Genomic DNA, 26,288 nt, shown 5'->3' with positions numbered 1-26,288 from the left:
ATTTTGCAATTTCTCTTGTCACTGCCTAAGGCCTTTTTCCTCCCTCTTTGGTTTTGTAGGGTTGAAGGACAGTTTTTAATTGCACCTTACAGAAGAATGGGTGAATATTTTGCTGTTGTCAGGTGGGTGCCAGGGAAGCTCCCGTCTCTCCCACCAGCCATTTTCCTTCCCAGGCTGGTCTGGGAGCACAAAACTGTCTCAAGGCTGCAGCAGCACCAGCGAACACTTCTTTCCCCTGTAGGCTTAAGAGCTGTTTTATGCACAAGGATGCATGAGGAAAGAGACTCTCTGATGAACCCCAACTCTCAGGTGGAAGTTCCCAGCTCCAAGGGGTTATTTCAATGAATATTACAATTAATATCCCCCAACGGAGGGTGCTTTCAGCTTCCTGGGCAGAGCCATGAGGCACTGATTGATGGCTCTTCCCCAGGAGACAAGAAATGTGGTCCCTTCAGATTGGGTTTCTCTCTCGGTCCTTTTTTCCTCAGCAGACTCGTGGCCTCACTGAAACTCCTAACGGGTATAACATTGTGTAACCAAAGTCATACTTCAGCTGTTTGGTGGTTGTACAACCATGCCTTAATCTGAGTTAATCTTAATTCTTGGAAGAGGATCTTCATATAAATTTGGAAACAAACATTTAGCTTTTCTCTGTGGGGGAGTAAAAGGAAGTTTGTGCCTACTTGGAGTTTCCAGTCCCAGTATTGTATCACTGGCAGATGACTGATCAGGTGAAGTATCAGAAGATTGCAGACAAACCCTTTAAAAATCATCTGCTTGTAGGCTACATTGTTTGATCCAAATTCACTCATGTGTAACAGTGGAGTTGCATCACTTGAAACTAAGCTCAAATGAAACCTTAATACAGCTCCCTGACTACTTTGAAATCCTTATTAGTAATGCATATTTTAACTTTACAGACATTGTGTTAAATCCTATGCAAATACAGGGTAAGACAGCCATTCAATAGAGACTTCATATTTATTGAAAGGAAAGAACTAGAATAAGTACAAAATGGGTTCAGGAATACAAATGCTCCACATCTTTTTATCGGCCAGTTGGTGTTGCAAAGTGATTTGGAAAAAAAAAAAAATTTCTTAGGGTAAAGTTGCATGAAATACCTAATGCACGAATTTGAAATATTAGTTATTTGAAGCGAGTGATTCTTCAAAGCAGACGCTGGTATCTAATTAGTTAAGTCCTAAGGCAAAGCAGGCAATATACCAGCTGATGCAATTGGTGGCAGCAGGAGTTTGGAAATAAATATCTCTATTTGGCACTGAGAAGTGAAACAAAGCTCAAATTTCTGTCGATTGCCTGGCCCCAAGTTCATGCCTCAGAGCTCGCATTTCTGTGGTAAAGGAAAATTAAATCTCAGAGTTTAAGATCTGGGGTTCAATGTGGCTATTTATTAAAATTCATCTGGCCTCCCTAGACTGTGACTATTTTGAGTTGACCTAGATGGAGCTCTTGATAAAATCAAGCTCTCATGAGGCATTTCCAGTGTTTTCTGATAAAAGCTTAGTAGAATTGTGCTAACAAAAACTGAGACAGTTTAAAGCAGTGATTATCATCCTAGCTAGAAACCAGAAACACAGTGGCATGTGAAAACAAAGAACAAACAAAAATCCCAAACTTCCAGAAACCCCAACTGAGCAAAACCTGGGAACAGCCATTCACGGTGATTTATAATGCATTTTGTCCTGGGTTCATTCAGACTACCTCTTCAGAGATGCTGCAGTCAGGGCTATGGCTGCACCAGGCTACTGACAGAGCCAGTGGAGAAGCGAGTGCTCAGTGGAGAAGCGAGCGCTCCCTGCAGAAGGCAGCCCAGCTCCCTTCGGCCCACAGCTGCTCTGTGCAGGAGCCCTGTCCCTAGCGGCCACAACTCAGGTAGGTATCTGATGTTAAATGAGATGACTCTAGCATTAATGTGTTCAAATTCATTGCCTGATTGTGTCTATGACTCCCACTTCGTGTATGTGCGTGGGAGGGTGTGCATTTTTAGGTTTGGTAGTCCCTTTGAAACAAGATTCCTGTTTCTCAATATCAAACCGAAGTCAGTATGACAGATGGTACTAGAGTCAGCTGCCCTGAGTCTATCCTGTGCACTGCTAAAAAGGCTTGTTTGTCCTACGCGCCCTACGATGCCCTGGAGGTATCAGCATTTTGTCGTTTGACTTAGTTCCCATCATCGCTTTTCTACTCAGAGATTCTGCCTTCCATCCTTACGCCATCCCTGTCAATCAAAAGTGCTGTTTCTTAGGCCAAGCAGAGATTTCTGGTTCCAGCTCAGTTTAGCTTCTGAAGCTCCACATCTGCTGTCTCATGGGCATCGTCTACATGCTCTCATAAACCTGTCAATAGGTCTCTGTGTGAGTAACCTCAGCAGTAGACATACAACAGCACGCCTGAATAGAGCCCTTGAATTAAAATGACCGCCTCCTGCGTTACTACCCAAGGTTTGCTCTACAGACAGTATACTTAGCACTCCCAAACCGCTACCTTTTCAGCTTAAAATGTTGCATTGTATCACAAGTGACAGCAAGGAGAAAGAAACACTCTCCTTCCTATTTAGCAAGCATACACTTGTGTTCTCAGCCAGCTTTGTTCGTGTCCGTTCCTAAGGAAATGCAGTTCAGTCGATCCGGTCTTGGGTAGCGACTGAATCACTGTGCAGGCTGCACTATTACAGAACGGGTCTAGCTTAAAGAAAGGTTTGCTTATGTGATGATGAGCAAGCTGGAAAGGTCCCTCTGCTGCTAGCTTGATAAAAAGAAAATAAAAAGTAAATGATTATCAATAAAGTGTGTTTGATTAGGTGTCACTGAGAGAAAGAAAATGCCATTTCATGTCATTTTTTAGAAAGCACAAGGTGTGTAACTTTTGGGGATGATTTTGCACTTGACTAATCTTCAGATTCAATATTAAAATCTCAAACTTCCCAAAGGAAAGAGATTCTGCATCTTTTAATGAAAGATAAAACAACAATATAAACATACACAAATTTACAGAGAAAGGATCAACTTTAATACATCTGGAGTAAAAGGTGTTCTTTTTTAAATATGGTATAAAAATAAATGCAAGAAACATTAACAGAGAATATACAGACAACAGACAAAGACACAGGCTTTCTTTCTCAATGTGAATACATCAGTGAAATGAAACCTTCTGTGCTAATTTATTGTGCAATAAATGTGATGCCATATGTATATTTATTAATATATGCATTTTTTACATTTCTTCCAGTTTTTGATTGACGTATTTTTTTAATAAACTGTGCCTAGCAGAAGCTTTTTTTTCACTGTACTTGAGCTTGCAGAAAATAAAAAGACACAGATCCAGCTTGATATGAAGGAGGAAGTGAGCAGACAGTTTTCGAAATGGAGGCATCGAAAGGCTAGAGAGTCCCTCGGAGTCTGTAATGCCTTAGTATACACAAAAGAAAACAAGTCAGGTCCTTGCTCATGCAACATCTTGTTCTACTGTCCTCTGAGTCAGGCAATCAGTGAGCTACAAAGTATGTATAATGATTTGAGTCTGCTTCCATGCTACAAGGTGATCCTTTTAGTAGGACTGCACTAGACTGGTTAACCTCTTTGATGTGAGCGATTTCCCCTGAGGAAAAGATAAAAACAAAAAACAAAAACAGAAAACAGAGGCATGATCACTGCAAACCTGTTCATCAGCAACCACTTAGTGTTGCCACATCACTGTCAAATAACTAGGGGCACCAACTGGAGTCTGTCAAATCTTAAACCACAGGAAGCCCTTACGCTTAAACACCTGCACTGCCAGCCAGCCAGATTGTTTCACAGAATAAGCCAGCAAATGTTAAGGCCATTTTGATTGAGGTTGGTTTTGGCTGATGACAAACTAATGCTGAGGTTTTTGCTGTCGGTCATACCCAGAACTTGAAGAAGGCTACTACAAGTGAGAGTGCCTTGGGCTACAAAGATGAATGTGTAAACTGCGGTAGCTCTGTCACAGAAGACAAAAAGCTACTTTAAAGTTAAGGTAAGAAAGTAAGAGGCGGATTGCATATGGGCAGGAAAGCAGCTTTTTCATGAGCACAGCTATCGGTTTGCTGAGACCGTATTTACTATTTATAAGGAACACTGGTCAGGTATATTACATGTGACTGCGTAACACTGCTTTGAAGGTGTTTGGATTTCCACATTGTTATTTTCCTCATCGTTCCTCCTGTTGCAAGGATGCGGTTTCAGATTTTAGCAAGTTCTTTTAATAAGTTATAATGACTGTCCCAGAAGAGTTAGGTCTACAGCACGAAGAGGATGGTGTAAGGTATGTCACCATGGTATATTTCAGGCAGATTTGAGCTTTACCTGAGCCAGACAAAAGCCATGAAACCACGTAACAGGAATTAGCTCTCCTAAGGCCACATTAAAGGAGTTAGCTCTCCTAGGGCCATCCTGCCGTGGCTCTGATCCAACGGAGGTGGAGCTGGCACAGCAAGCTTACATCACTCCTCAAAAGCCCACAGCCATACCCGGATAATGTAACGCAAATAGATCACAAAACATTAAATAGAAAGTGGCTCTGTCTAACTCTCCAGTTAGATATTTAATACTTACATTTATCGTTTTGTTCATTTTAAGTGCACAACTCGGAAAAATCAAACTGATTCCAAGGAGACTACAGTAAGAAATACTGTAACTATGGAGAGATGCTACATTTTCTGCAGTAACTGGCAAATGAACTTATTCTGCCATATCAATGAGTTGCTAAGTCATCTGCTGTATTATAACTCAGTGGAGTTACACAATTTAATATCTATTGTCATTATCAATTAAATTTATGCTCGCAGGGATCTGCAAGTTGGTTTCAAGCATTTGCTCAAATGCAATACATCAGGGTGGGTCTTCACAAAAGGAAGAATAACTATTTTATTCTTTGTGCTCTGAAATACAGGTTGAACAAATTAGGATGAATATTTCCCCTACAATATAATTTTGAAGGGAGCTCATGATCTGCAATCTTGGGTTAGACTGCTCATCCGTGAGGTTCACCATATCACCTGACAGTATTAATACTCGCTTTTTCGAAAGACTGAAAGTGTCCTTTCTGGCACGCTCTCTTCCCTGTGTCTAGCTTTAACTTTTTCACTTTTTATCTACATTAAATTCACAGCTTCTTGACACTTGTTAAGCCTTAAATTATGTTTTCCTCTAATGAAACAGGTAAGCTGTTACAGTAAGACATCTTTTCTTGTTAAATAGTCAAAAAAGTCTCAACAGCTGTGTGGCACTGGAATACAATTTAAAACAGCATGTCCAAAATTAAGTGTTTGTTAGATGATTCATGATTGTCAGCCTTGGGCATAATCTCAGAAAATATTGAGCATATGCTTATCTTTGCCTTTCATTAAGTTATTTGTGCTTAATTTTACAGGTCGACTGGCCTGGCTACTTTCTCTAAATATGTATGAGTTCCCTTTAGTACTCAACTGCATAAACCAGTTAATTAAAATAATTAAACCAGGAGTTCTCTATTAGTTGTTAAAACAATTTGCTCAATACCGCACTGGAAGCTGTGCAAGCTCCTGTTGTGTGAAAAAATCTGTGAAACAATTTTTTATTCTTATCTGCAACAATTGATTATTTAGGAGTTGTAAATTTCCTGGAATTTTTAGGTGTACCATAACCAAATTCTAGCATCTCAGGAATGAATTGTGATATCACATAAACTAGGAAGATTTGACCTAGAAGCAGGCCGAAAACTAGTTATTAGTTAGTTGACCTGACTTGTATAATCTTATTCTACATATTATTTGAATTTTCCCCTACAGACACCATGAGCTGCCATGACAAATTTTTTTTGTAGTCTACATCACTTGCTCCCTGGATATTGCTGGTCTTTGGGTACTTTTTCTCCTAAGCCCTACAGTGATCAGGATTTCTCCGGATGGTCCTCTCCTCCACCTCCCTCCCTGCCTCAGAGAATATTACACTTCTTACAGATATGAAGTATCCACCTGAACAACAACAACAACTTACGCTCTTTTTCCAGGTATTAGTAGTTCTCATTTATCTTATAGTTGGAAAAGTGACAGCTTAGAATATACACCCTCCTTAAGAGATCTTCCGTGTTTATTCTGAAGCATACTTAGTTCTCTGATTGGGAAAATAAGCTTTTAATACACAGAATCCATAGCAGCCCCAAATACAGAATTATCCCACCTTCTTACTCAGATCTGCAGGGATTTGTTATTTTCCAGTTTACAGAATATTTCTTTCAAACTCTGTTCCAGAGTATACTTTTACTTTAGCTCTGTACGGTAGGGTGTTGTAATTATCACTGCTAGGAGATTTCCAGATTTACTCAATTTACAGACTGATGTAAGGATCATCCCTTGTGGTCATAATTTAAGAGCTGAGCCTAGCTACTTCTTTCAGCTACAATGTTAATAGCGTTTCCATAAGCCAAATTTTGATTTGGGAAACTACATCTAACAGGCCAGTTTTGAGAGGTAGCATATGAGTCATCACACATAGGAAAATGTTTCCTGTGCTAATGAGCTTAAAGAACAATTGGAAAAAAATTCGGAAGAAGTAGTAGATGTTTGTCTGAAGAATGAAAAGGAGATCCTTAATATTTTCAATATATTCTTGCCATCAACATTTAGAAGTATACGGCCAAATTCTAAACAGGATTAGGATTTGTGGCTGTATTGGTGCTCTTTGGACATATGAATTGAAACTATTTAACAATTTTATTAATAATACACAAGCCAAAATGAAACCCCATGCACATCCCCTGACAAGGGAGTCGGAGTATGAGGAGGCAGCACAGCATTTGGAGTGAACAAGTACATCTAAGAATATGAAATCAATTGGCCTCAGTGTTCAGTCCCTTCCTTAGTGCATTAACTGTTTAACATAGAGTTGTCCTTCCAACTGTACTTTTAGAGGATTTAGGGCGAAAATTACAAAACCATGTGCAGATGCATCAGCTGCTAAATACAAATGTGCTGACTGACCTATTTATGCAGCATGACACTAACACCTCAAATAATCCAGCAAACAAGTCAGGAACAACCTCAGTACATATGTGGCTTATAAGAAATCAATATGAAATTTATATAGGGGCTGGACCTGAAATGTATGGTAGAGGAAGATCAGGTCTTTTCCTTTTAGAAGATTAATTCTCTTCCTTTCTGCTAAGCAACGTCAATGGCTCCTTTTTCATGTTTCTTTATTGCCTGCGCAGATGCTACTCCCCAGGACCGATACTGGTAGAACTAGAAATGAGAACTGCACACATCTGACCGGGCAACAGAGAAACAGTGTGAAACCCACTGTGAGCAAAATGAGATGCAGAGCAAGAATCGACCCTCCTCGCCCTCACTGTTCCCCATCTGCTCACGTGCGACACACCTGCAGCACGCCGGCAGCTCGGTGGGCATCGGCGGGGAAAGCTCCCAAGTGACACACAGAGCCGGTATATAAACAGCCCCTGACAGAAACACATCTGGAGAGGCACAGGAGCAGAAACAGTAAGTCCCTTTCCAAGATTAGGCAGCACTTGCTCCTCTAGCACAGGGGAATTGCTTTAGCACCGCTCAGGGGGTCAGGATTCTGCTTCGATTTCCACAGCAGCACGGGACGCCGCTCTCAGCCACCTGTGCAAGGTGTTTTTCTCTTTCAGACGTGAGGAAGGGGAGGAGGTTAGCATTTACTGAATTTGGGGCACGAGTTGTCAGCACAGCTGCAGCGCTAAGTGATTGCATGTGCAGGAAAATCCTTCTGCCCATCGTGGGGATTTGCAGTCCTCTGTTCATTTCTCATTAGGGCCGTACCATTTCCTGGAGTGGTCCATAGATGGGAGGCAGTGGCTGAGCAACTGTGTTCCTATTTTGGCTCATTCCAAACCAGGTGACACTCCCGATTTCTTTCTCCTTTCACGCTAATCTTTACATTTACTGATGAGCTGCTCTCATTTGTGATTAACCTACAAACTCTTGCAGATGGGGGACTGGAACTTGAATAACCATCTGAAGTATGGGGTAACACGTAAGATTTTCCAAGGCACCAATGCACTAGACAAATATTTTTAGTATGTTTGTCCTAGGCCTGACACCTCAGGTTTCTACACCTCTCTGCAGTTCTCATTCCCACAAACAGCTTAAGACTCAGGTAAATGTTTGTCAGCTGGGAAATGGCAGACACTGGCCTGATACCTGAACAGTATGCGCTGGCTCCTCACTTACATGAACCTGGCTGTGCAAGTGCTACTCCTCAGCTCTTCTCTTCCAGCACAGAGCACAGCAGCTTAGCTCCAGTCACTGTAGAACCGGACAAGGAGGCCAGTCCTCACTGGCGTGTCCTACAGATGCTCTTTTGGATTTTCCTCATTAGCCTGGGCATCATTCCTATCAAAACCCTAAAACTAGATTTTTGGACTAATTATTAGTCCAAACTAAAAATTTCAATTATTTCATCAGTTCTTTTTAGTCAAACATCGATAAGCCATCTCTTTCCTAAAACAGAAAAAGCCTTCATTTCTACAAATACTTATTATTTTTATTATTGTTTTGTATTTGTCAAATAAAAAGCTTTGTGACTTTTATTCTGACTAGCTATTTTTTTGGTTTAAATTTTAGGAATAACCTGTAAGTAAATTCAAAAGTCTAAGTAGGATTTTTTCCATGACCGTACATTGAACATGAGATCCTACAGCTGATACTGCATTGAAGCTCATTCACAATGCTATGCTCGAGAAAAATATAGCCCTTGGATAGATTTCAGGGCTAGAGGGACTTTTGGTCTAGCACAGTAGGACCTCGTGTACGTAAGTTTTACCTGTTCATATAGAAAAGTTCCTTGATTAACAGATGAAATTGATATATTATCTGCCTTGTTTCTCAATAAAGGGACAGATTTTAACATGACGAGAGATTACACTGGTTTAAGCATCTAGAAAGTCTATCCCCCACTGATAAGAACTGAGGAAGCTATTTTTACGAGTTTTAATTTCCATCTCTAGACCATAATTTGCTATGTCATGTTAACTGACATTGGACTGAGCCTCTGTGAAAATGTGCTGTGTTCAATGCCCTTCACATTTCACATCTCATGCATGACATGGTCTAATGTTACTGGTTTGAAGGGAGAAAATATCAAAGGACACTGGTCAGCAAGTTCTTCCAGCTAAGTGGGAGAAGACAGCTGGAAAGGGTATGGGTAATGTAAGATATAATGGTTTTAAACTCAGAGTTATTAAATGGGGTCTTGTTTGTGAGGTTATGAGTAAAGATAATTATCATCTGATGGCTCTCTAGTTTAATATAAGAACTGAGTTTGGCCTGTTTTGTACTGGCTGTATTTCCATAAAACATCACAAACTCGCAACAAGCACATTTTTTTGCCTTCTCTATAATTGGGCAGCAACGGACAAAACTCTAACACTGACGCTGGTGTCTGAAGCCATGACTCCAACACGTGATGATGGAGCGTCTCCCCTGAGGCAGCTCTGAGGAGGGAGACTGCACCTTCTTGCCCTGCTAACTTGGTTCCTGGTGGGACAAGAAAATTTGCATGGGGTGGAAATGAAATTAGCCCACGCCCCTGTAAATGAGATCCCTTTGTTTCAGGCTTCCGGACTGGTGATCATAGCTAAGCACCAGGCTAGTGTTCACAAAGGTGTCTTACTCAGACTACCAGTCTGCCACTGTCACAAATCCTGCATGCACATGAGAAATTAAAGACAAAAGTTTTCCTTAAAGGACCTCTTTGTTCGCATCAACATTATCAGTGCATATTCACCTGTTTTTTTTCTCTGTAACATAGATGTTAGTACTTGAGGTAGAGGAAGTTTCCTGATTTTTTAATTGTTTTTTTTTTTAAATAGGGATTTTTTTTCCCCATGTAAATTTCTCAAAAAAATTTCAGTTTTTAAATGCCACAGAAACAGATGATTTCCCTCTCTCTACTACTGTAGCAAGCAAGGAGATTCTCCTGCTCCCTGACTTACGCCTTTAGCTTCCCTACTCACTTCCTTGGGGAGCTGCAGGTGACTGGACCTTAATTATTCCCAAAGAGAAGCCTGAGGGGCTGAGCTGGCCCGGGGGGAGCACAGAGCACACTGTCACCGCTCCCCCTGCCTCCGAGTCAGAGCTGTGACACTTGTGGCTGCCGGTGTTACTCCAAGGCAATGCACTTATCCAATGGCATCATTCCAGTAGTGCTGAAGAGTATGTACTCTATATTTTCACACAATAACCGGGAGTGTGAATAAGTGAGGCAAACCAAGAATAGCTGTGCTTACTACTCAGAGGCAAACTCTAAAGCATTCGGTAATAAATATTACATATAGCAAATGCCAGTTTGCTATTACTTCATCTATATTGTACATGAATGCAGACCTGTTTAACACTATTCATATTGTCTGTTGTGGACTGCCAAACGCATTAGCAATTTTGCACTATAAAATCTACAGAGCAAGCTATGTAGTCAATGTTTTTAAGCTGAGCATTTAGGGCTTTCATAAAGTGCACCAACTTATTGAAAGTTTTCTGGAAAGAAAACTCTCCAATGTCAAAGAAATGCAGAGCTGAGTCTAGGGTTTTTTTGTGGATGTAGCTCCACTTTTATTTTTTCCGTATCAGACTAGAAAAACAACCCCATTATATGAGGCTATTTCCACTTAATTCAAGGAATAGTACAGAGGGATCGTCCTTACAAAGTTTCTAAACTTTCTAGTTTAACAAATGCTTTCTGTAGCAAGTATAACCCACTTTCAAGCATCACTGATCAGGAGCCTCTTATAGTTTCCGTCTTAACAAATCAGGTTATGAATTACAAGGTCATCTTCTCAGGTTCAGTCCCCAGACACAACCAAGGTTACTGGGTTTTTTTTAAACACTTCAAATGGAAAAAACTGAGGTCTAATTTAGTTCAATACAAACCCACTTTGATATAAGTGAGAAAAAACCCAGTGAAAATTAGTCTAAATTTTCGAAACCATCAGAGGAGAAGAAAAACTGTAATTTTCATCTTACTAAATCATTCAGAGATGACAGCATTTATCCAGGTTGTAGAAGACCTGTTTCACACCTATTTTCTGTATTAATTAGAAGAACAGATCTATACCACAGTCCCTCACTTCACAGTTGAACAAGTTAATCAGTACACCGTAGGATATTCTAAGAAACGCTTCCCTCATCCCTGCTGGTTGGAACCACTGTACCAAGGTAGATAAATATTATAAAGTCATCATAAGCAAGAACAAGAACGGGAGGACAAGGATGCCTGGTGGCAAGGGGTCCTGGGGCAGTGGGTGATGTGAATTCAGTCATCTTGGAGAAAAGGGTTGCGCTTGAGCATCCTGACATCCTGGATTAAGTTGCAAGCCTCAGAACTTCCGATCTAATAGAGAATATAGATCTAGCAGTGACATGTTTTACTTTCATACCTGACCCGACTTGACAGACTCCACCCGGATTCACAGGTAGTAGTTTGAGGAAAAGCAAAACCACAGTTTTCATTTCATAGCTTGCTCCATGAAAAAGAATTGCCCTCTTCTACTAACGCTTCACATCCAGAAATCCTCATTCCTATTTCTAGCTCACAGCTGGTTTATTGGGCCTGCCTTGCATCTCTGGCATCCTGCTATTTTGGTACTTTTGCCCTGAGATTAGCACAATGAAAATCGGGCACACCCGCAGGGCGTAATGCTCCAGTGTTTGTGCACAGAACTGCTGGTTTATCAGTAACGCTGCTCTGAGAGGGATTATCGGAGAGTCATCTTAGTGCCTCCCAGTCTGTCTTTACTTTTTCCCTTTTTGTGCTATATTCTCCTCACATCTGTCTGCAGCTTGCTATTTCTCTTCTTATAGCCACCCATTTACATACTCTTGACCACAACCAATTCCTGATCTGTGGGCTGTTTAAACTCCCATGAATAAACGTAGTTATTGCAGCTTGCCAGGCAGTGACTGGGAAAAAGCCTGGCTCTCAGAGGTCCCAGATGTACTACCTACTCTCTACAGTCTCTTTTATTAACATAGGCTCTTTTATTAATATGGAACTTCCTATGGAATTATCGTGTGATTATCGTGTAAAATGTTATCATGTCAAATGTTGTTTTATAGATCAACCTGCTTAGACAACACACAAATCACACTGCAACATGCTATGGCAACACCACCATGCAAAATATAGGGGTTTTTGTTTCAAACATTGGGATAGTTTCCTTTGTGGCTGTTTGTTTACTTTTTAGTGTCCTTTACTGACTTTGTCCCATTGAATCCAAATTTCTTCCTGATTACAGTGGATTCAAAGCATATTACAGGAAGCCTTTACCTATAAGAAAGTAGTTAAAGAATTACAGTTTTGTTTTAACATGTGAGATATTCCCACAACCTCACAAAAGTTTGTTCTTTCACTGCATTTGTTTCTTTTTTTGATTACTAGAAAGTATATATATATATATTTAAATACTTGAGGAAATACTCTTGAGCCTCATTATACAGGAGGCAGTTTCTGAGAACTGCTTCTCCTTCCCTAGAAACTAAAAAACAAAAACCATGGTCTTTGCTGAAAGCTCTCATATTTTTCATTTCAATGCACACAGCTCCAGTAACCAGGTCACAGAAAAAGCCACGGACGCACACGCACACACAGCAGCGTCACCTGCACAATTCAACAGACAATGCAGACAAACTTGAGTATAATCCAAGATCTTTCTACCTCTTTTCATAACAGGTTAGTGCTCGCCCTCAGTGTTGGTGTACAGTTTTTATGGCATGGGAAAATAGGGATGTTTCTGCCCTACAAAAATAAATGCGTTGAATGCTTTAGTTTGAACTTTCACAATGTTAAAAAAAATCCAAAGAAACTGGATAAGTAAAAAGAATCCCATATATCAGGAAATCAGTGGATCTTTTGGCAGGTGGCAAGAGAATGCCCACAGCAAATTTACCAGCCTTCATGTTTTTACCTTCATGAAATATCTTTTGAAAATTATATATGAAAAAAAAAATCAGTTCTTGTAGTCCATTAGCAAAAAGAAATCCCAATCAAACCTTTGCACATCATCAGCATGAATTCTTTGGTCCTGAAGAAGCTGTGCTAGACGTTAAGGAAGATGGGAAACTATTACTGTTTATTTTTCCCTGTGCCCAATTAAAAAAAAATGGGATAAACTCTTTTTTAGTAAAATAAAAAGGAGACAGGAAGGAAATCCAATGTATTCAAACTGTGTCAGACTTAGTATTTTGGGAGGCACCAGAAAAAGGAACAACATCAAGTAGATTTTCACAGATTCTTTACTACAATTAAAAAAAAAAGAAAAAAGTGAAGAATTTCATGCTTCCTAATGCAAAAAGCATGGCTCCCAAAGGTCCGTTCCTCTGTGTGTGACTATTGAGGTCAGTGGGAAAGGGACTAGGGAGGAGGCGTTGTAATGAAAGCACGTTATAAAGCTGTCATTCCTAGGAAAATTCACAAACGGCGATAAATACACTTTTAACTGTCAGGTTAGAGAAGCAAAAAGGGAAAGCAGGGATCGGAGAGGGGGAGGGGAGAAGGATGTCCCATCAGGTATACTAGTCTTCCGAGGCAACAAACTTACCACATTGCGTGTGAATTTCTCAAAAGATGTTCGACGATCCAGAGTGTTTTCCAACTTAAATTTAAAATAAAAAAAAAGAAACAAAAAGAAAAAGGAGGGAAAAAAGAAAAGCAAGAAAAAATGGAGTAGAAGAAGGACTGCCACATTGCGTGTGAATTTCTCAAAAGATGTTCGACGATCCAGAGTGTTTTCCAACTTAAATTTAAAATAAAAAAAAAGAAACAAAAAGAAAAAGGAGGGAAAAAAGAAAAGCAAGAAAAAATGGAGTAGAAAAGAAGGACTGATGAAACAATGGACTGCAAAACAAAGTTTGTATAAATCAGGAAGCAAACACAGGTATGAAGCTGTAATGGGACTGTGCAAAACAGGGGATGGGCAAAGCAGATATAGTATTTGACAAAAATCATTTTTCATGGGGATCAAACTTGTTTGATTTAAAAGAAAAACTGAAAATAAAAAGAAATAATGAAGTGCACATCTTGTGTTAATGAACTGACATTCACAAACTTAAGGACTTCACACGGACAGTTGTAGCTTTCTGGTATTTTCAACATCTCTCTCTATATTGGATCTTCAGAAATCAATGTTTGAACAAAAAACAAAATCACACAGTACTTTCATATATCTTTAGGTTGTTGTCATTATAAACAGTAGAATGCTACGGTGTTAATAACTACCTTGTTCCGGTAACGACGGGGGCCCTGATTTTGCAGGTACAGGGCTCCCAGCTGATTCTAGGAGATCGCTATTTAGAGCCCACTAATAAAATTATTTATCATTATAGAAATCTGCATTGCACGAGCTGCTCCACATACTCTGGGCTGTGTCTATTCAGAACTCATTCCATAATCTGGATTTTTCTAAGCAAATATTACATACCAAGACATGAGCCTCTTTTTGCAGAAGTGTGACATGATCAGTCTTTCAAGTCAGATTCCTAGCCTACTCAAAACTATTCATGTAGTAATAGGGAAAGAAACAGAATTAGGAAGCCCCTATATTTATAGTTGAAATTAGAAGTTATTCGTACGAATAAGATGATTGTTTCTAAACACATTCTGTAGCTTTTATAGGTGGAATAAAGAGAACAACAACTATTACATAAGCAAACTTGCAAACATGAAAGACTATTCTTCTGGGATTTTATTTTATTTTTTTAATGTATTTGTAAAGCACTTTGCAATTTAAGGTGCTTCATAACAGAGAAAACAGTACAATATGGGATGTAAAAATAAAAATAAGTTTTGCTAGGTTAACTTATTGAAACATGCCCGCATGCAGGATATATACACATATATGTATATTGAACTCCTGTGTGTATGTGACCCTCCAAACACGCCAAGCTGGTCACCTACCAGATATCCAGTTGCACTGGCACAGGGGAGAGAAGACTGAGTATTGTTGCAAACATAACCACCGCTTTGCACAGTGGCAAGACAAAGGCAAGATGGACCAATACCTTTTTCTTGGCCTGTAGCAGCTCCTGGTAGGCACTGGATCGTATAAAACGAGGATAAGAATCACTTTTCATCAGTTTGTAAATGTGCTCCTGAAAGGAAAAGAAGGAGCTGTTACTCCCATAAAAGAAGACATAAGTAAAATGGGAGGCAGTTGTATGTTTTAGTTGTGGAATGTATACCAGCTAGCACTGGTTTGTGTAGGAAGTCTTACAGGTAGTAGTAGGTCGCAGTTCCGAAGCTAAGGCTGAGTTGCTCTCTACTCTTAAAGCAGAAATCCCACCTATTTGTTACGTATAAAGAACACAACACACTTTCTTTAATTTATAGTCCCTATTTCCACTACAGAATTATTTTTCTAAGAATTTACAACTGAGTCCTAGCTCAAGGCCCAGTTTCAAACCTCCCTTACATTAGTCAGTTTAGCTAAGTGACTAAATCAGGAGTTGTGGATCCTTCCTCATCAGATTTTCTGAATTAGTTTCTGGAGATGTTTTTCTGACTTCATAGGCTGGAAAAAGGTACTAGGTTTCTAATTCAGCACTACAAATAAGTGCTTAAGTTAGGAAGGATATCCCCTGGCTACTCTTGAAAACATCCCTTGACAGATGTTTATTGTTTCCTTTGTGGCTGTTTGTTTACTTTTTAGTGTCCTTTACTGACTTTGTCCCATTGAATCCAAATTTCTTCCTGATTACAGTGGATTCAAAGCATATTACAGGAAGCCTTTACCTATAAGAAAGTAGTTAAAGAATTACAGTTTTGTTTTAACATGTGAGATATTCCCACAACCTCACAAAAGTTTGTTCTTTCACTGCATTTGTTTCTTTTTTTGATTACTAGAAAGTATATATATATATATTTAAATACTTGAGGAAATACTCTTGAGCCTCATTATACAGGAGGCAGTTTCTGAGAACTGCTTCTCCTTCCCTAGAAACTAAAAAACAAAAACCATGGTCTTTGCTGAAAGCTCTCATATTTTTCATTTCAATGCACACAGCTCCAGTAACCAGGTCACAGAAAAAGCCACGGACGCACACGCACACACAGCAGCGTCACCTGCACAATTCAACAGACAATGCAGACAAACTTGAGTATAATCCAAGATCTTTCTACCTCTTTTCATAACAGGTTAGTGCTCGCCCTCAGTGTTGGTGTACAGTTTTTATGGCATGGGAAAATAGGGATGTTTCTGCCCTACAAAAATAAATGCGTTGAATGCTTTAGTTTGAACTTTCACAATGTTAAAAAAAATCCAAAGAAACTGGATAAGTAAAAAGAATCCCATATATCAGGAAATCAGTGGATCTTTTGGCAGGTGGCAAGAGAATGCCCACAGCAAATTTACCAGCCTTCATGTTTTTACCTTCATGAAATATCTTTTGAAAATTATATATGAAAAAAAAAATCAGTTCTTGTAGTCCATTAGCAAAAAGAAATCCCAATCAAACCTTTGCACATCATCAGCATGAATTCTTTGGTCCTGAAGAAGCTGTGCTAGACGTTAAGGAAGATGGGAAACTATTACTGTTTATTTTTCCCTGTGCCCAATTAAAAAAAAATGGGATAAACTCTTTTTTAGTAAAATAAAAAGGAGACAGGAAGGAAATCCAATGTATTCAAACTGTGTCAGACTTAGTATTTTGGGAGGCACCAGAAAAAGGAACAACATCAAGTAGATTTTCACAGATTCTTTACTACAATTAAAAAAAAAAGAAAAAAGTGAAGAATTTCATGCTTCCTAATGCAAAAAGCATGGCTCCCAAAGGTCCGTTCCTCTGTGTGTGACTATTGAGGTCAGTGGGAAAGGGACTAGGGAGGAGGCGTTGTAATGAAAGCACGTTATAAAGCTGTCATTCCTAGGAAAATTCACAAACGGCGATAAATACACTTTTAACTGTCAGGTTAGAGAAGCAAAAAGGGAAAGCAGGGATCGGAGAGGGGGAGGGGAGAAGGATGTCCCATCAGGTATACTAGTCTTCCGAGGCAACAAACTTACCACATTGCGTGTGAATTTCTCAAAAGATGTTCGACGATCCAGAGTGTTTTCCAACTTAAATTTAAAATAAAAAAAAAGAAACAAAAAGAAAAAGGAGGGAAAAAAGAAAAGCAAGAAAAAATGGAGTAGAAAAGAAGGACTGATGAAACAATGGACTGCAAAACAAAGTTTGTATAAATCAGGAAGCAAACACAGGTATGAAGCTGTAATGGGACTGTGCAAAACAGGGGATGGGCAAAGCAGATATAGTATTTGACAAAAATCATTTTTCATGGGGATCAAACTTGTTTGATTTAAAAGAAAAACTGAAAATAAAAAGAAATAATGAAGTGCACATCTTGTGTTAATGAACTGACATTCACAAACTTAAGGACTTCACACGGACAGTTGTAGCTTTCTGGTATTTTCAACATCTCTCTCTATATTGGATCTTCAGAAATCAATGTTTGAACAAAAAACAAAATCACACAGTACTTTCATATATCTTTAGGTTGTTGTCATTATAAACAGTAGAATGCTACGGTGTTAATAACTACCTTGTTCCGGTAACGACGGGGGCCCTGATTTTGCAGGTACAGGGCTCCCAGCTGATTCTAGGAGATCGCTATTTAGAGCCCACTAATAAAATTATTTATCATTATAGAAATCTGCATTGCACGAGCTGCTCCACATACTCTGGGCTGTGTCTATTCAGAACTCATTCCATAATCTGGATTTTTCTAAGCAAATATTACATACCAAGACATGAGCCTCTTTTTGCAGAAGTGTGACATGATCAGTCTTTCAAGTCAGATTCCTAGCCTACTCAAAACTATTCATGTAGTAATAGGGAAAGAAACAGAATTAGGAAGCCCCTATATTTATAGTTGAAATTAGAAGTTATTCGTACGAATAAGATGATTGTTTCTAAACACATTCTGTAGCTTTTATAGGTGGAATAAAGAGAACAACAACTATTACATAAGCAAACTTGCAAACATGAAAGACTATTCTTCTGGGATTTTATTTTATTTTTTTAATGTATTTGTAAAGCACTTTGCAATTTAAGGTGCTTCATAACAGAGAAAACAGTACAATATGGGATGTAAAAATAAAAATAAGTTTTGCTAGGTTAACTTATTGAAACATGCCCGCATGCAGGATATATACACATATATGTATATTGAACTCCTGTGTGTATGTGACCCTCCAAACACGCCAAGCTGGTCACCTACCAGATATCCAGTTGCACTGGCACAGGGGAGAGAAGACTGAGTATTGTTGCAAACATAACCACCGCTTTGCACAGTGGCAAGACAAAGGCAAGATGGACCAATACCTTTTTCTTGGCCTGTAGCAGCTCCTGGTAGGCACTGGATCGTATAAAACGAGGATAAGAATCACTTTTCATCAGTTTGTAAATGTGCTCCTGAAAGGAAAAGAAGGAGCTGTTACTCCCATAAAAGAAGACATAAGTAAAATGGGAGGCAGTTGTATGTTTTAGTTGTGGAATGTATACCAGCTAGCACTGGTTTGTGTAGGAAGTCTTACAGGTAGTAGTAGGTCGCAGTTCCGAAGCTAAGGCTGAGTTGCTCTCTACTCTTAAAGCAGAAATCCCACCTATTTGTTACGTATAAAGAACACAACACACTTTCTTTAATTTATAGTCCCTATTTCCACTACAGAATTATTTTTCTAAGAATTTACAACTGAGTCCTAGCTCAAGGCCCAGTTTCAAACCTCCCTTACATTAGTCAGTTTAGCTAAGTGACTAAATCAGGAGTTGTGGATCCTTCCTCATCAGATTTTCTGAATTAGTTTCTGGAGATGTTTTTCTGACTTCATAGGCTGGAAAAAGGTACTAGGTTTCTAATTCAGCACTACAAATAAGTGCTTAAGTTAGGAAGGATATCCCCTGGCTACTCTTGAAAACATCCCTTGACAGATGTTTATTCTGCTATCCAGCTGACAATATAAAAAGAAAAATACATATGGAAATTGAAAAATAGTTCCAGGCTAATCTAATTTCCAAGATATTTATTCTTCAGAGGCATATGAAAATTTGGAAACCCTTATCCAGAAAACACATTTCACAGGCAGTTTACAGAGCTTTTCTTTTTGGAGCATTCTCATTTCTGTAAAATATGAAAACCTGAAAATCTATGATGTAGGACACTTTATAATTCTGGTTCTAGTTATAATGTTAGGAAAGGGATTTGTAGAAAAAGAAATCACAATAGGAAATACTCACAAAAAATACTTTTAAAAAATCCACTGAATTGTGTTAGCTATTTTTGTTTTATTTTTTACTCAAACCCCACCTTTTACTATAGGAAACTTGTAGCACAGCAATCAGGAAACAGCAAACAAACTGTAAAGTAAATACTGTTTGTCAGCTTGGTGCTGCATAAAATTAGTGAATAGAAAAAAAAACCCACCTTGCTTGAAAATTATGGCAAGGTAAAATTAAAGCTGATTTTTAATTTTTGTTTTATTAGAAACTCTAGAGAATGATTCTAAGTGCCTTTCATTGTATTTCTTGCACTAAGCAGAGAAATTCTAGTGTATATTCAGAACTTAGGTTGGTTCATTTGGGGAGTTCTTATTCCACTCAGTTTCTACAAAAGCAGCCAATGCAGTCAACAGAGAACAGAAAGGACTCTCCTCCTGTTATGCATATCAATGGTGATGGGCATTAAAATGTTATTTCTGTGCAAAAAACAACCCTGTAAAAGCAAGAATAAATTAGGCTGTATTAGTACTGTTAATATACAGATTAGCCAGGAATTGAGGCTGGATGTTATTTAGCACAATCGGTCTATTTTTACTTATGTATCGCTCTCATTTGACATGGGGTTCCGTGGTGCCATCTTTCAAGTCCAGAAATGCTTTTCAAAGCATTTTTAACCACAATTAGATGGCCTGCCAACTGCCAGAATGACTTGCAAGCGGTCTCTTCCCCAACCGGCAGGCCATAAAGAGCCTGTTGCAGAGGCAGAGCCCTACTCCTGACAAAACCCTGCCACTTCAGGTGGGGCGCCCTGTAAAGGTCCAAAAGCTTCAAGTCAGGACACGGCAGGTACAGTCTGCCCCCTTTTCCCAGAGAAATGGAGGCTTACAGGTCCAAGCTGTATGCTGAACCGGATCAAATAACCAGAGGTCTGACAGGAGGAAAAGTCCTGCTTGCATAAAGACTGAGTGCTCCACATCTTTTATAAATGAAGGGAAAAAAAAAAGAGAGAAGAGAGATCTGGAAGTAAAATGATATTGAAATTTTACACCTATTTTTTTTTAAAAAAATTGGATACTGGTAAGGAATTTAATTGGAATTAAAATTCCAGTTCCTTACTGGTAAGGAATTACTGACTCAACTGCAACGACATAATTTTTTTAAATCTTTAATCTTGCTAGATTTGTTTATTTGTGTAATTTATGCCTTTGCTATACACTGCATTCCTAAATCTCCAGGGGGTCAGCAGATGCAAGCAAAAACTGTGTGTTTAGCTTAATGCAGAGTACTTCAAAACAGTGGGTATGATATAGCGCCTAATGAAAATTTTATTGTTGCATCATAGGTTGCTATTCTCATAACAGCAAAATGAAAAGGCGGTAGAGTTAGTCCCCCTCCTTTTTAGGGCAGAGGTACGTTCCCAAAAAGTAGAAAGCCCCGATTCAATTCCCTTCTCTCCTTTGTGGGACTTGCAGCAGCATCTCCTGACTCCCAAGATGATGACCTAATAATCAAGCTGTAGGAAATTCTGCAGGGATGTGATCTCAATCTCTCCTTTTGACACCATTTCACTTTGCATTAATAATTAATTTTCATCACTGGGCTGCTGATGAAAAAGGGAGGCTGGTACCGGTTCCACTACTTTTACTGTGTATTCAATTATTTTCTATTGCTTTTCTCAGAATTCTGCAAAGATGAAATATTAAGTTATAAGTCACATGAAGTGTCGCATTTAATACAGAAGTACTTGTTTTTCCTTCTGAGGAAAACTGAGATTTGTATTTTACCGTTTTGGTTTTTTTAACTTTTACTTCCAATCTCAAAAATATAAGTGTTTTCACAAATCTAGCTCTGGTCAAAAGTATCTTTTGATGATGGTATTCAAATCGTGACTAAATCAGACCCCCAAAAGCCAGATAAGACATTTACAGACTGTTCTTTACAGCTGTAATACTGGTTCTTGAAGTACAAATCTTTGCCCAATGTTCTGTAGATAGTAGTTTAATAAGGTATAGAATATACAACATCCGTGAAATATGATACTTCTGCACAAGCTGTTACAAAATGTTATTTCTCACATGGGTCATATTCTTTTCATGAGGGGAACCTATAACTCCTATAAATGATAACAACACTTTTGGACATGCATTGAGAGAACAGACATTGAGCCTGTATCAAGGGAAGTCTTTCAGAGACAGATCCTGAGAACTAGAAATCAATGTGTGTGTGTGGGAAGCTTTTCTCTTAATGTAACTGAATAGGAAAATTAAGAAAACAGGAAGATGAAAATATAATTTTCACTGCACTATATGCTTTGCTCTAATTGAAGCCCACTTGAAGGCTCTATACCAGGCACAGAAGTTTCATGAAGAGCTTTAGTGATTCACAGGCCTCATGAAAGAATGAATGCTACCCATTTGCATTGCCAAAATGGCATTTTAGGAAACAGAGCATTACCATTTAATTCCCAAATATGTCTTATTTTATGTATATGGATTTCACTAGCCAATATTCTATTTCAAATGTCCCTAAACAGGATTGCAAACTGACCTGAGCATCTTCAAATGTGTATCTTCCAGGGTCCTTTACATTCTGCGTGGTTTTGTCATAACTTTTTGAATCTAGATTGATAGCGCTGGCTGCACCTGGAGCAAGAAATTCTTGCCAGATTTCTTGGACGCGAGCAGGAACTTCACGGATAGGCCTCTTCTTCAGGTCTTCTACTGCTAACCAGAACCTGTGGTACACAACATAGCATCTTGACTTCCAGTTCAGTATAATCATTAATGAAGTGCTCACACCATTCTTTGCTTTTTAAAAAAATGAAGTAACTGAAAATTTCATCTAAAACATGCTAAAATAAGAAAAATCTGTGATTTTATGTTGGGATCAGCATTCTTGTATACTGTCTCAGGCAATCAATCCACCTTAAGAAGCAATTATTACAAGTCCCTTCATGAGACGGGTGGGAAATCCTTCATTACTTATGTATGGATAACTTGCTTACGGGAAGGTTTCCATTTAACTGGAATTAAACTGAGATTTCATTTCACCTGAACCACAAGGGCTTATATTGCTTATAAACCTATTGATTTTTGACATTCCTTCAAAAGCTAAGAAGAACTTATGTTCTTGCTATCTACATGAATCTCTCTGGGTCCTGCTAAACTATAAACTGTGTAACTGTAATTTTGTTACTGTTACTCCACAAATCATGTATAAACTGGAAAAAGCATTTGTTTTGCTCGCTATAATTTAATTTCTTTCTTCAGCATTGCATTTCTATGCGTATTTTTACTAAAATGCTGAATGGAAGTACCCATTCTCTCTTCTTTTCCGCTGCTGAGCAAACCAACATCAGGCAGCCACATACAGTGCAGGCCAGTTCACTGTATCCTTCTCACTCAGTCTGGGGCGGGATCACTAAAAAGGTCTTGAGCACTTTGTGATCACAGCTAGCTAGCCATAAGCTTTGATAATCACTTTTCATTTGCTATTATGATTGTTTTATCATTATTTCTTCTACGGGTGTTCAGACTCTCTCACTGCACAAAATAATTCTAAATTCAGCTAGGATCCCATGCTTAGACATGGTGCAGACCACTTAGTTCCCCCCTCCCCCACCTCGAGAGCTCAACTAAAGTTTGATTTTGTTAAATATGCAATATATACCATCACAACTTTTCATTATTGTTTTGACACAGCCGATCCTATGAAACAGATAAGCTGAACCTTGAAGTGAGTTAACTGTGAAATAAGTTGGATTTTACAAGGCTGACAAATAATTTGGGTGCACCTTTAAAATGTGGTTCCACCCTGCTTACACTGTGAGATCAAACTGAGCTCTCTTAGCTTAGTTAAACAGGGATGGGACAGGGGAGAGGAACAGTGGAACTGTACTTGGACCCCCCAAGAAAGCAAAATGATACCACCCTCAATCCAAATTCTAATATAGTTATTGCAACAACTCTTAAGAGAGGATAGTAAGGCATAGTAAAGAAAACCTTACAGTATTGCTCCTATAAGACATTCTTCACTTGAGATGATTTACCTTCCAGGAAGCAATTAGTGCTTCATAGTCCTGTTTCAAAACTCCTTTGTAGCACAGATGGAAGGAGCTCCTGCTCATTGTTCACAAGCCATTATGGTCAGCTTCACTCTACTGAGGTGGCTATTTTAGGTATTTCTACACCCTTCAATTTCTGTGGTATCTAAGCACAATCTTCCTGTCTATTGATGCCTTAAGATTCTCCAAGAGACAGGGAAGTAATATTGTCCCAGTTTTGCAAATGTATTAATAATGTAATAATGTACAGTGGTTTCTCCAAGGTCACAAAGGGATTCTGTGCCAACAGAACTTCAGTTTCAAAAATTCTGGGTAGCATCACTTATCTCTATGAACTGCAGTGTGAATTGAACATAGATCTGCACAGAGCCTGGGGACGTATCCTGAGAATCTGATGCAATGCAGTAAGAATAGCCTCATAACTCAAGTTTAAAAACTGCACAGCTCACGAACTCTAATTCAGTTCACTCCTTCAAATTTGGGCAACCTACTTTGGTTTCCTTAAGCTGCTTTCGATATTTGCATTTAAAAGTGTATATCCTGCAGTGCTAACCCCTTCAAATGCATCTTCTGGGACTGACTGATTACTCATGTGTATCGAAGTCAGGTAAGGAATAGAAAAATGGAAAGGAAGGATGTTCTTTGTAAACACACATTTTCTATCACCCTGCAGACCTCCTGAGGATCTAGCTGAAAGCTGTCACATTCTTTTTTGTTCCATTATATCACTGCCAATACTTCTGGACCACAAACATGCCTTAGAATGCTATTTTCTTTTGCAAGTAAACTGTTTCCATATAGTAGGTTATACTCAATTATGGGGAAATAGATGGAAGATAAATTTAACTTCTTTGAGGAAACATTCAGCTTCCAGCATAGAATAGGCAGGTTGTATAGACACATCCTTACAGGCTGAACACCAGCTCTTTGATAGATTAATTTTATTTTACCCTTCTAACATTAGCATTCAAAACCCTATTGAAAATGTGAGGTTCTAAATATAGAAACATCTGTAAAAGCGGGAAGAAAATGCTGATTTCTGCAGTATGTTATGTCTAGGGTGCTTACTTCACAGCCAACACATATTTTAACATTTTAATCTACTTACTGATCTTTCAAGAAAAAACGCCTGCCCTCCTCCCACAGAGAGTTAAAGTCAAATATGCAAAGTTAGGAAATGCCAAAAATGCCTCTTGTTTTTTCAAAAATAACTTTTCCAAATATCCCATGGCAACCACTAGCACAGACGAAGTTGAAATGGAGTCTGCAAGACCTCAGCACAGGGCCTCAAATCAAAAGAGCTCCTGTCCCCTTTTTCAGCTCTCTACCTCATGAGCTATGACCAGAACAAGAGAAGACTCCTGTAGCCAACAGCACGCAGTGTGCAACAGTAAAAACGTGTGAGGGCAGGAGAGGGCAGAGGGGGAACCGAACTGCATTTTCTGGACAATAATATACACCGACTCAGTGCTACTTAGTGGAAGGAACTAGAGCTCAGTCTCTCTGCCCTTGGATGAAACTCTGTATCTCCTGTTGGTGGAGGTTTGCTTTTGCCATGGAGACCCTCTCTAGAAGATGCTCAGTGCGTTTGAGCAGAGACCTGAGTAGCTGGGTGTAAACCTCGCTGCTGTCTTCTGTCCCAGCATTTGGGCTACCACATGCTGGGTCACACACCAGACGAATAGCTGAGTGAGAGTGTATAGCATATGATCATCATACATCCAGCCACATGACATGATAAGACACGTGCTGGAAGACATCTGGGGATTATGTCCTCCAGCTGGATTACTTTCAAAGTAAGGGTGGCCTTGCCAGAAAAATAGCACAGCTGCAACACGGCTTCTGTCCCATTAACTGACCTAAATGTCAGATGCAGCCATCAGCAGATCCCAGATCAAGCTAATCAGTTAAATTTAGCACATAGGAACACAGAGTGAGAGAAAGGCTGCAGTGATTCTCCACAAAATGTGCGAGGTTTAGGCAGAGTGTGGAGACAGTGAAGTGGGAATTACGTGGGCTTTGCACCCAGTGCATATGACACAACAGGTCAGAGGACAGACCTTTCAGCATTGTCAGCAAAAGCAAACAAAAACCTTAACAAACTCTATGGAGAAAATCAGCTAACATTTTTCTAGGGGCAGGAGAGACTACTCTCTGATTCCTAGAGTCCACCTTCTTGCCAAGTACAACTTCAAACTTCAAGACATAGTATTGCTGAAGGTCCTCAAGAAAAAGACAGAGGAAACCATTAAATCTTGCAACTAATTCCTTCTCACCCAATCTGCAGAAATGGCAACATTGCTGGGACCTGGAGTTTAACTTGAGTCTGAATGAGAAATAAAGCACAGGCAATTTCAGCCTTGAGGATTAAATTTTGGTCAAGTTATCAGCACCCAAAACAGGGTCTCATAATTAACAGTGTGAAGGATAAACATTATCACTGCCCATACTGTGTGGGAAACCGTCATTACCAACACTTCTGTTCAGACTTGCAGGACAGACATCAAGGACAGTTAATCAATCTTCATACTTTGTAACATGCAGAACTCCCTCCTCCACCATCAGTGAAGACAGAAATGTCTTGCATTTAAAGTCATCACAAGTGGTGATCAGTAATAAAGAGCAAAAAAGTGAAAGCGAAACAGGCTGGATTAAAAAGAAAACTTAACCTCTTGCACCTTGCTCCCTCTTCTCTAGTAAAAGCACTGTCACAGTGTTATTAAAAGAATAACCAGAACCACTGAAGTAAGTTAAACATAAAATTAAGCACTATGACTGAAACAGTTTATAGGCAACACGGCAAATTTTTAGCAGTGTATATGTGGGGTTTTATTTATTTTTTCTACAGGACATAATTGAAGCCTCTATCTCCAGTACAGAACATTTCTACAACAACTTACATGGATGAGTTCAAAATTTCTGTATCAGAAATAAAAATAAAAATAAAAATAAAAATAAAAA

At 39.0% G+C, this 26,288-nt stretch overlaps 1 protein-coding gene across 4 annotated transcripts in view; it reads right to left on the bottom strand.

Annotated features, from left to right (window-relative positions):
* The window catches only part of RGS7 (regulator of G-protein signaling 7), a 274,534-nt gene that overhangs the window by 14,748 nt on the left and 233,498 nt on the right, over positions 1 to 26,288 (bottom strand). For 2 of the 4 annotated variants that reach the window (XM_009276221.2, XM_009276231.1), the window contains 3 exons: positions 21,812 to 21,998; positions 18,371 to 18,460; positions 16,176 to 16,250 (listed from right to left, as the gene is read on the bottom strand). In XM_009276221.2, the coding sequence (XP_009274496.1) occupies positions 16,176 to 16,250; positions 18,371 to 18,460; positions 21,812 to 21,998 (352 nt within the window). Of the gene's footprint in view, positions 1 to 16,175; positions 16,251 to 17,052; positions 17,107 to 18,370; positions 18,461 to 21,811; positions 21,999 to 26,288 lie in introns of those variants that run through there. The other 2 variants (XM_009276213.2, XM_009276206.1) reach the window with 2 other exon arrangements.

Source organism: Aptenodytes forsteri, unplaced genomic scaffold, assembly GCF_000699145.1.
Source record: "Aptenodytes forsteri isolate BGI_AS27 unplaced genomic scaffold, ASM69914v1 Scaffold10, whole genome shotgun sequence".
Lineage (NCBI taxonomy): Eukaryota > Metazoa > Chordata > Aves > Sphenisciformes > Spheniscidae > Aptenodytes > Aptenodytes forsteri.
This window is presented reverse-complemented; position numbering and strand designations above follow the sequence as displayed.